The following is a 10,506-nucleotide window of genomic DNA, read 5'->3' as shown; positions in this document are numbered from 1 at the left end:
ACCATTCCATGATTCTATGATTGCTTTTTCTCTGTGTTCTCACAGGCATTTACACTTAATAGGCGTAACATAATTTTCTACTACTAAAAGATAAAACAGAAAGTCTATTTCAATGAACAGCTTTATCTGTCTGTTAGTAGTTTCTGAACATTATGTATTTGTTTTTCTTCTGTTTCATAGGGTAACTGCTTGATCTGCTTTATATCTTTTGTAATTCACTACCTGCTAAGGTTATCTCTCTTCAAACATTTAAAATATTATTTCAACTTTTTAGAATAAAACTTTGTCACCATACAAAATGGCAAATGAGTGATACCGTCCTTGACAGGGGTTTTAATATGCTTTTAGTAACTGGCCTTAAATGCATGTCATAACAATAGGTTTCTTTTTCAATTTCAAACTTTTTTTAGAAATAGCCTTTGTGCAATTGCATCGACTGATCTTATGCAAATCCTCTGTTATAAAATTCTTCCAACATGTAAATCAGAATCAGATGAAAATGTAAATCAGATAATTTCTAGGAATTTCTATTTGTTTGTGTTTCCGCGACTCATGTCAAAACTCATGGTTTCTAAGAGGCTGTGATCTTAGTTGCACCTAACATTTGGTTCAACATAGGAATAAGGATTGTAAATAAACAATTTCTGTACAATGAAGCATGGCGTGTTTCTCAAAAGCAATTTACTTAATACAATGTGAAAATTACCAAGTTAAACTAATGATCTTTTTCAGAAAACCGGAATTTACATTTTGATTTGGTTTAGAGTACTGGAAGTCTCTCATACTGAATTTGTTTTCAAGTGTGAATCAGATTCTTTCTGCTGTTTGGGAATCTCCTGATTTAATGAAACATCTCCTTGAAGAATTTTCAAGGTTGAAGATACGAAATTCCCTTCAAAATAATACTTTTATCTATGCCTGTAAATCACCCATAACCGAGAAGGAATGAGGGAAATTGCACGCTTCTTTTTACTTTGTTTATGTAGGAGTTTGCCATGTACAGTCAATGTGATTTTGACCAGAGTCACAGAGGGATGTTTACAGAACTCTGAAAAAACATTTTCAAAGTTACAAGAATTAACTGTGTGAAGCTAAACTACTGTCTTCCAAGATTATGTAGACATGGTTAGTGACAACACCAATTTTTGAAAGGGAACAGTGTAACCTGTGTGGTTAATGGATGTGCAGCCTAAGATTTGCAGTTAAGCATCCATTCGTAGCTGAGAATAACATACAGCAATAAGGATTATTTTTTAGATGTATTGGCCTCATTATAAATTTTTTTCAAGTGTAACAAATCTCTCTCAGTACTATAGTAAAAGGCTTGAATAAAATATTTAGTGATTGTTCTTTTTATTTTTTTAGCTATAGATAACTTATTGCATATTTTCAGGTACTCACGTCATGGAAGGCTCTGGACGGATGCTGGTAACTGCTGTGGGGGTGAATTCCCAGACAGGCATCATCTTTACCCTGCTAGGTGCTGGAGGAGAAGAAGAAGAGAAGAAAGATAAGAAAGGTAAATTTCACAATATGTAAGGATATGCCAAAGAAAGCTCTTGGGCTTTGTGTAGCCCGAGCTCTCCTCCATTCTTGACAAATAAATACGATTTTAAAAACTTCCATTTTCGTATACATTTTTGTCATTACATGTCACACAGAAAAACAGCAAAAGCTGTTAACCAATAAATGCATTGGATAACAAGGTGTTTTTCCAGTGTGAAACCGCAGACTCTCAGTTGATAATTAAATGCAAGGGAGTACATGGGCATACTCCCTTTGCCGTGTTTTCTTTACATAAATCCATACTCACCCAAAATTTGCTAAGGTTTTGCTCTTGTGCATTTACATCTATGTAATAAATTTTTCAGGGAAAAAAATAGGAGTTGGCCATGGCAGTAGCATCTGTCTTTGAGCTTCAGAAATAAAGATAAGATGTGCCTTTTTGCTAGCCTGGTTGTTTAATGTCATTGACTGACTTTAGAGGCATTTCCATTTCTTATGATGTAAAGGTCAATCTAAGAATAGTAAAAGACAAGAAAGTAGCAGTAAATGTTGAGAGAGTTTAACTTTTATGTCCTGTATCAGTTAATGAAATCAAGAAGTCTGTTTAGACTTTTCACCTTACAGTGTGATGTCATATGTAATTGCTAATTTATGGGTTGTGCACCAAGCAGAACCATGATTTAATGTGTGTCCTTTGCTGCTTTTGTTCATACGCTCTTTGAAATTTTTCAAGATCACTTTCAGAATTTCATTCCATGTTTCTTCCAAGAATATTATTCTTTCACACATAATTAAGGGCCAGTTAACATGGGGGATTTTAGACATTTTCACTCGTTTTAGTGGTTTTCACTATTAATAAAAAAAAGTAGTTATAACTTTACTGAACATTTTGCTTCAGGTAGTGTGGTTCCACCTTGTTTTTAATTTCCATCCTTTTAACGTGAAGCTGCAGATAGGAAGGCCAAATTCAAATGGTTTTCATGACCTGGAATTTCCATTTCTGAATATGTTCAACGAGGGGTTGCACGTGACGCCATGTTTCTCTGAGGAAATCCCTTTTTACTTGATGAGAGACCTTATGAAATGCTTACCATTTCATTTCTGCGCAGAAATGTACAATACCTGCCAGGCATGGGAGCGTTAAAAGGGGAAAGACCGAAACCTCCCGAAGCAAAACCCTTTCACGCCAGACTAGTTTTGAACATCGGAGAGTTTGATCTCGCTGTCGTTAGGACTCTAGACGCAGACCTTTGGCAGCATCTCTTTTGGTAGTGTCTGCGGGTACTGTAGGGGCGAAGGAGCAACTTCAGTACCCGTTTGAAAGTGGCAGCTGTCTGCTCAGAGGTCCTGTGCGTAACTGGGTTGGCCTCTGTATTCCTTGCTCAGGACACTGGTGCTTCTCTCGTGTTTCCCTGGCCTTGGAAGCCTTGGAAGACAGGGAAGGGACGTCAGAGAGAGCACAGTCATGCACCGCACCCAGGGACAGGGGTTCTTAGGGACGTAAGAGCTTTTCATGCAGACACTGATTGCATATAGCTGCAATACCAAGAAAACTCCTGCACGTTTTCTGACGTTGCTAGCAGCTTTGGGCTAGGACAGAGGAGTGCCAGGGCAGAGCTGGTTGCAGATTGAGGCCCAAACTCAAGTAATACACTCTCATTTGCAAACCTGCAATTCTCTGAAATCCTGCCAGTCATAAATGTTTGTTTTCAGTGGGTGTATGCTTTTATCAATCATTAACATTATGTAACAATCATCATACAGGTGTCAAACAGGAGGATGGACCTCAGCTTCCAGGTAGAGTAAGAATTTTACCACACCAAATGAAAGGATGAGGCTTTTAGCCAGCAAGCTTTGGCGCAAATCAGGGTTGAACTGTGATTAAAATAATTGTCTTTGAATCAGTCCAATTAATGAATTTTTTTTTAGGAATGTTTGTGGCAAACATCTAAGTGTGCACGCGTTGTTGGTGTTGCAGATCTTAATGTTAAGCTTGAATAATCGCTTGTTTTCCAGAAGTAAATTGCAGTATATTAAATGTTGGAATACATGATTTGCTGTTAGCAGTTCATGTTGTGCTGGTTAGTGTGAGTATCCAAATGGAATAAAAAATAAGCATGAGTAACCAAACCAGTTTAAGTTATTACCATCGCAGTAATCAAATTTGCAATTGAAATTTTCATGAATGTAGTTACACAGTGTGTGTTTTTAAATCCTGTACGCTGTTTATTTTGTTCTCCCATTTACCATTTGTAAATAAAACACCATTTCTATTGAATAACAAACTAGTACAGTGTGAAACAGTCGCTGTGGGCCAGGTACTGAGGAAGTGCAAGAGTCTGAGTCACAATTCATTACAGGTCTTCTGTGTTCAATTGTGAACAATTACAACCAACAGAAACAAACCAGAACTTTTTATCTATAAATTGTAGCGACTAGTTTTCTGTACTCTCATAAAAGAACCCCATAATAAAATAATAAAACCTTCTTTGAGTTTTTCACCTTCCTGTTAGGAAAAGATTGCTCGACCAGGTTCTCTGATATGCAGATAGTTGCTGAGGACAAATAGGTTTTTCTTTTCTGATACTTTTTTCATTTCCCCACAAAACAGACAATTACGTAATGTCTATTATTTGGATTTAAAATAACCCATTGTTCTCCTCAAGACTATGTAAGCCAAGATTCTATGTTTCTTCCACATTTCCACATACAATATTGAGAAGTTTAATGTTTCTGCTCAGATAAATGTGCATGTTAACTAGGCTATGGCAGGACATAGATTGAGCCTGTGTTAGATTGGGAGCTGTCAGCAATAATACATCATAATGTGCAACATGACATAAAATACAAAATAAGTAATGTTGTATATACCATGTAGTATGTTGCCTATTTTAAAACTGCCCATTCATTGTGTAAATTAATTAACTCAAGGGAAATGTTTCAACTATGTGCATAACACTTTAATTTAAATTTTAAAATTACGCATGAAAGGACCAAATCAGTGTACCTAGTACTATGTGCAGTCAGTTCTCACCAACCCTGTTCACTTTGTTAAATGTCTTTCATTATGATTATTATTTTTATTTGTATTATTATTGATATTATTATTTATTCCATGTATGAGTTTTTGCCTTACTTTGTAGCACCTTTGTAATGACATTTTGCTTTTGAAAGTTATGTTAATTAATTTAAAACAAATTTATTTTGGAAAAACAAAACCATAGTATTCCATAAATGTTTTTTGTTTTGTCGTGTATTTGTTCATGTTGTTGTTGTTGTTATTCTTATTATTTATTGGGTTTTTTTATCCATTATTGCACAGTAGATTCTTCCCATCCCTCCTCCCACCCTCCTTCAGCTACAGATGGTGCAGCAGGTGCAAATGCCACTGATAATGCAAATGCCAGCTTAGTCAATGGTACGTCAAGAACACCTAGCTTGTTTTATTTGTTGGATTTCTCTCCTGACCATCTAAGATTTCCTCTTCCCTTTATAAGCTGCACAGGTGTTTTATGTGTATGTGATTACCCTCTGAGATACCCTACTCCGTAAACTCTGTAGTAGCTTATAAGAGATGCCACAAAGATGCTGTGATTTACTTTATTCACACAGAATTAAGCATGGGAGAGGAAGAAATAGGAGTTATGATCTATTTGTCATTAATTAAAACTGCAGTTAAAAGGAAGAGTTAAGTGAGGCTAGTATCAAAACTTTTGAGTTACCTTTACACAAAGATTCATTGTAAAGCTCTTCACACATTTGTCAGCGTAGATGTGAAGAAGAACACCATGATAAATGGATTATATCTTCTTTTCTTCTGGTGTGGCACTCTCATAAGTATTCGTATAGCCTTTATGTAGTTCTGAGAAATAGTGCTGGGGTCAGGAATCTGGCTCAGTTTCAACCAACAGTGCATTAGGAATAACTTCTGCTGCTTTCAGCATTTTTTTTGGAAGAAACTGACTAAAAAGTGATGTTTGTGGATGCCCTTAAATAGTGACCATCTAATGAGCCTGCCTGCATTTACTAAAAATAAAAAAAGTGACTGTTGTCAGTATTGACTGTCTCTTGGTACAGATTCTTGACTCCACTTGTTAGATGCAGACATTTCAGTATCTCTAATAGTCTAATTCCGGTATTAAATGGATTGGGTCACTATTAGCCTAGCTATCAGCTGTATTTTTCTGATAATCAGATACATTAGTCTTTATTTGCCATAGAAGCCTGTCCTCCTGTACAGCACCAATAATACTGACAGAAGTAATTTGACTTTTCATCGTGTTGGTGATAGAAGTTGTTTTCCATGCTGGTCAGTGGTGGTTGCATTATGCATGTGAAATGCATCTTGAGTTTCTGACATAGCACTACCTAGTACTAAACAAGTACTAAGATTTACTAGTATAATTTCTTATTTAAAGCAATGACACAGGAAATCTTTGAGCCTATTTTAAAATAATTTCATTATAGTTTAAAAGAAACCTATAACCAGATTTAAAACATTAGTCCTGCACATTCTAAGATTTCTGGAAAACTAGGATTTACAATCCCTACATCTCACTGCAGGATGGGAGCCTGTATCATCCGGGTTCCAACATCCTGATTTTAGATTCCTTAGAGCCCAAGAGTCAGGAAATTAATTATTAATATTTCATTCTCCATTCTTTATGCTCTATAATTCTACTCTGTTGTTTAAAACAAACATACTCATACAACAGAGTCTTACCAGACACCCTCCTTCAATCCCACTGGAGACTGCAGTATTACATTTATCTTCAGTCCTGCAAGCTGCTGGGTACTAACTTAAGCATCAGCCTAAATACTTTGCTGGATGAGAACCACGGCTCAGCCAGATGCAGAAATGAGTCCAAAGTTGTTCTAACCTGGTCTCTCTGTTAGCAGGTTTTAGTTGCCTGATAAATATCTGTTGTGTTTGATCTTAATGCCTGAGCTCAGTACGGAAATTGAGTTCCAGGGGATATTAAATCAGTGTCTTAAGTATGTATATGATTTTCCGTCATCTTCTCTTCCATCAGAAACGAGTTACTGTCCCTGTTTATCTTGGAGTTAAAAGATACGTACTCAATTCAGTGCACAAAGCGTAGAAGTAATTTTTTTTGTGCTGCTGAATATAGTTTTGCTTTTAACTCTTCTGAGGTGAGGCAGTTGAAGTAAATCTACAGATCTTTGATCATCATGGACAGGAGATACTTTCCACAATTCACCTTATCTGACACTGTGTTCAGAGAACTGAGACTTGCCAGGTAGAGTGAGATCAAAGTGGTTTGGAATCGTCTGGTAAATTGCCAATATCTAATTTCTTGTTTATACTATACGTTTTTTGAGTCAGTAGTGCTGATGAGCTAGAAAATGCTTCAACTGTATATTTTGGAGGAGATTTGGAGGGCAGAAAGGAAGGGGAAAAAAAAAAAAAAAGTCCTAAAGCTGGGAGACCAAGTTCACATAGATATTTTTTGGTCTGGGTGAGATAAATTGTTTCAGTAATATCTGAGAATTCTCCCTGAGATGTGGCTGGAAACAAGCATTTTAACCTAAAGTCCAATATGTGCAAAATACCCTCAAATAAGAAAAATGTGTTATATACTTGAGTAAGTACTTAGCTCAGGAAATGCTATTGCTTGTTACTTTAAAATCAACACATTACCATTTCAAATAAAATGTTGCTTTTGTCTTAGTTGTCAACAGGCAGTTGATACAAAAGAAGTGTTTTGTTTTCAGTCAGTGGGTTTATAGTGATAAATTCTTACAGGTTTGTGACACAGCCTGTTTGTTACTTGCTGTATTGAAGGAAGTATTATAAATTTTATTGGGTTCTAGTAGTTGAGATTAAAATATGTAGTTCTTTGGTGATCTCTTTGTTAAAACTATGGACAATATGTTCAGATTTTCAAACGTTACAAGTTAAGGTTATGAGCAGATCCGAAAACTTTACAGAAAGCTAGTAATTCATGAAAATCTGTCTAATTTTGATGTATTGTCTGTCTTCAAAAAATATACTTTTTGAAAACATGGGAAGCAGCAATTGCTGTTTACAGGTTGTTTACCCCAGATTTAATTTGAAAGGAGTGCTTTATTTTTTTGCCTGGTTGGGTTTTTTGGCATTTGATAATTTGATACTTGAAGAATTTGTTATATAAAATGCTCTTCTGAGATGGAAGCAGCATACCAGACTGAGAAATGTCTCAGCTGAAATACCTGACATCTATGTTAATTCTGTCAGTTCTGGTGTACCTACGGTACTGGTCAATTCCTGCAAAGCAATTTGCAGTTTGAGTAGTTCTTGAAGTAATTCCTAAATTTTCAGTGAGGTTATTTAGTGAGTGCATGGAAGAATTTTCTCAAATTTCCTATTTGATACATTGGGATCAGATTTATTCTTTTGTAGTTAACCACTGTTCTACTAATGCATTGGCTCTGATATCACGCTGCATGAAAGAATTCCTAGTGATTCACTTCAGATATGTTGCATGTCACTTTTCCCCCTGTATATAGATTTGCAGTGTGTGTCTCTTCTTACTAATGTAACTGCCTTGGCATGAGAAGGGACACAGCTCATTCCTACTGCAAGGCGAGACATTTGAAATTGAGTAGGATACTTTATATTTTTTGTTCCATCGTAGCATGTGAGAACACAACTCAATTAGCTTCTTCAGCTGATTACAAGCAGTTCCTCCAATGAACAAAGGATTTCTAATGCCAGCAATAGGTCTTTGTTTTTCTGTCTTAGTAAAGGGCTGGAGGAGGTAAAGGGGAGTCTTTCCTTGGAAAGTTTGTTTGGAGAGGTAACTGTCTTTTGGACAAAGAACTTTGGCAGTAATAGTTCCAAAAGAAGGAGGAGATTTTACCAAGGGAAGGACAATGTGCAAAACATTTTATATTCAAATTCAAAACCTTCAAATCAACTGCAGAATACAAGTCATTGGGAGGTTCCATACTCTTTTCTAAACCTGACTTTTCATCCTTGATTAGAAAAGTGATAAAAATAAACTGAGATGAATTCCTCCAGATTTCAGGGCCCAAACACTGTTCCTTTTACTTATTTCCAAAAGGAAAAGAAAAAAAATCTGCAAAATAGTATAAAAATGTTATATTTTTGAAGAATTATATATAAAATATTATCAGAATAATAACAATTAACAATCCTTTTAATATTTCTAAACAGTGCACAAAGGACAAAGGTGGGATAGTATTTTCCTACTACTGACTGAAAGGAGAAAGGATCTCAGAAGTAGTGATTCTATTATCTTAATTTTTCTTAATTTGTTTCTTCATTCACAATTTATAGTCAAGTGCAGGCTTAAAATTATTTGGAAGAGGAGGAAATAAATCCTTTACAGCATTCTTTTCTTTATCATAATTACCTAAATTACCTATTATTTGTTATTTTACCTGAACTATTGGGAGTATAATTAGCTGTGAGGACTTCCCCCCCCCACCCCACCATGACTTAAGTGCAGTAGCTGCTGAGATTAAGAAAGTATTTCTTAAATATCTATGTTTACGTTGTTGTTAATGATAGTCCATTTTATGTACTAGTATTTTTAGGTAGCCGGGGTAAATGAATTGTTAGTGTAAAAAGGAACTGTAGGCTGGACATAGAGCATACTGTCTGCTCTAAATTAATGATTTCCAGTTCTGAAGGAAGGCTTTATGCTCTAGCCCGAAATTAGAACCTCTAGGGATGTTTGATGTCTTCCACTGAATTTAGTTAAAAGTATTCTAAGAAAAATAGCCATTAGGCAGATACCAACTTCAATTATGCACCGTATGCAAAAATTTTTTTAAGGAAATTTCACAATGAGAATTAACTCGGTTGTGTTCAGGTTCATAGATTTGTGTCTCATGGCAAAATGTAAGTCGTTGAAAGATAGATACAGCCTTTTGAAAAGTCCTATTACAGCTGAGATGGGAATAGAGCTGGAAATTCAGGCAAGCAGCTGATAATTCGGCATGCTTTAGTAAGCTGTCTGAATGCTGAGCTTGTGCTACGTCGTGAGACATCCTGTCCTCTATTGCAATCCTGTGCTTTTGAATTCCTGGGCACCTGTAGCCTGTTAGTATGGGATGAAATGTTACGGTGATCAGTTTATCACTGGTTTGGCCATTTTTACTCTTTTTGGGAGGGAGGTTTTTATTGATCTCCCAATTACTGAAAATATAAAACATGCCAGAAATGCATCTTAAACTTTCAATTCTGCAACTATTTATTCACAGTATAGAGTGCAAAAATTAATACATACGTTGAAGCATAATTTCTGCTGCTTTGTTGTGCATGCAGTACCAGCTAATTACTGCAGGTAGTCAGAAGAGCACAACTTAATTGCTCTCATATTTTTTTTGTAAACCCTAATGATACATTTCTTACTAGAATGTGTCAAAAATCCTGTAACAGTGTTTCAACTATTATTTTTCCTTAGCGTCATATTTTTATTGTGCATTATACCTGACTACAAAAAGAGAAGGTCCTTACCAAAGTGAGGACTTTGGTATGGTGAGACTAAATTAAAATATTTAAAATGACAGATGCACTTGGCAAATCTTTAGGATAAATATGAATATCGGATGATCACCTGGCACTTGTATTTACAGGAGTAACTTGCTAAGTAATACAACCAAGTGAAGATGTAATTTGAACATCATGTCTGATTTACGTTTTTATTTCTTTATCCTTATTAACACTACTATTTATATTTGGTTTTGATTTACTGAAGTGACTGGTTTAATTCTGGAATACATAAAGTAAGTCATACTCTAAACTGGTGTGTACCAAAATTATACCTGTCCCAGCTCTCTGAAATTTCACTTCAGAAATATTATTCAAAGTCTACTTTTCACTGGATTCTTTTATTATTTTCACCCTCTTAATTGACGCAACTTCCTCAAAATTATGTGCTGATATTTAGTATTTTACATGTTACAACATTGAACTTGACTGCAGTTCCTTGAATATTTCCAGCTAGGTTGTCCATGCTTCTAAGTTAA

General features: G+C 35.6%; 1 protein-coding gene across 1 annotated transcript in view; it reads left to right on the top strand.

Moving 5' to 3' along the window:
- Nucleotides 1–1,393: 1,393 nt before the first annotated feature.
- The window catches only part of LOC104506039 (plasma membrane calcium-transporting ATPase 2-like), a gene marked incomplete at its 5' end in the record, with an annotated part of 93,409 nt that continues 84,296 nt past the window's right edge, over nt 1,394–10,506 (top strand). Inside the window, 3 exon segments of the mRNA XM_010146846.1 lie at nt 1,394–1,519; nt 3,271–3,303; nt 4,829–4,924. Coding sequence (XP_010145148.1) covers nt 1,394–1,519; nt 3,271–3,303; nt 4,829–4,924 — 255 coding nt within the window.

This window comes from Eurypyga helias, unplaced genomic scaffold, assembly GCF_000690775.1.
Source record: "Eurypyga helias isolate BGI_N326 unplaced genomic scaffold, ASM69077v1 scaffold18702, whole genome shotgun sequence".
Classification (NCBI taxonomy): domain Eukaryota; kingdom Metazoa; phylum Chordata; class Aves; order Eurypygiformes; family Eurypygidae; genus Eurypyga; species Eurypyga helias.
This window is presented reverse-complemented; position numbering and strand designations above follow the sequence as displayed.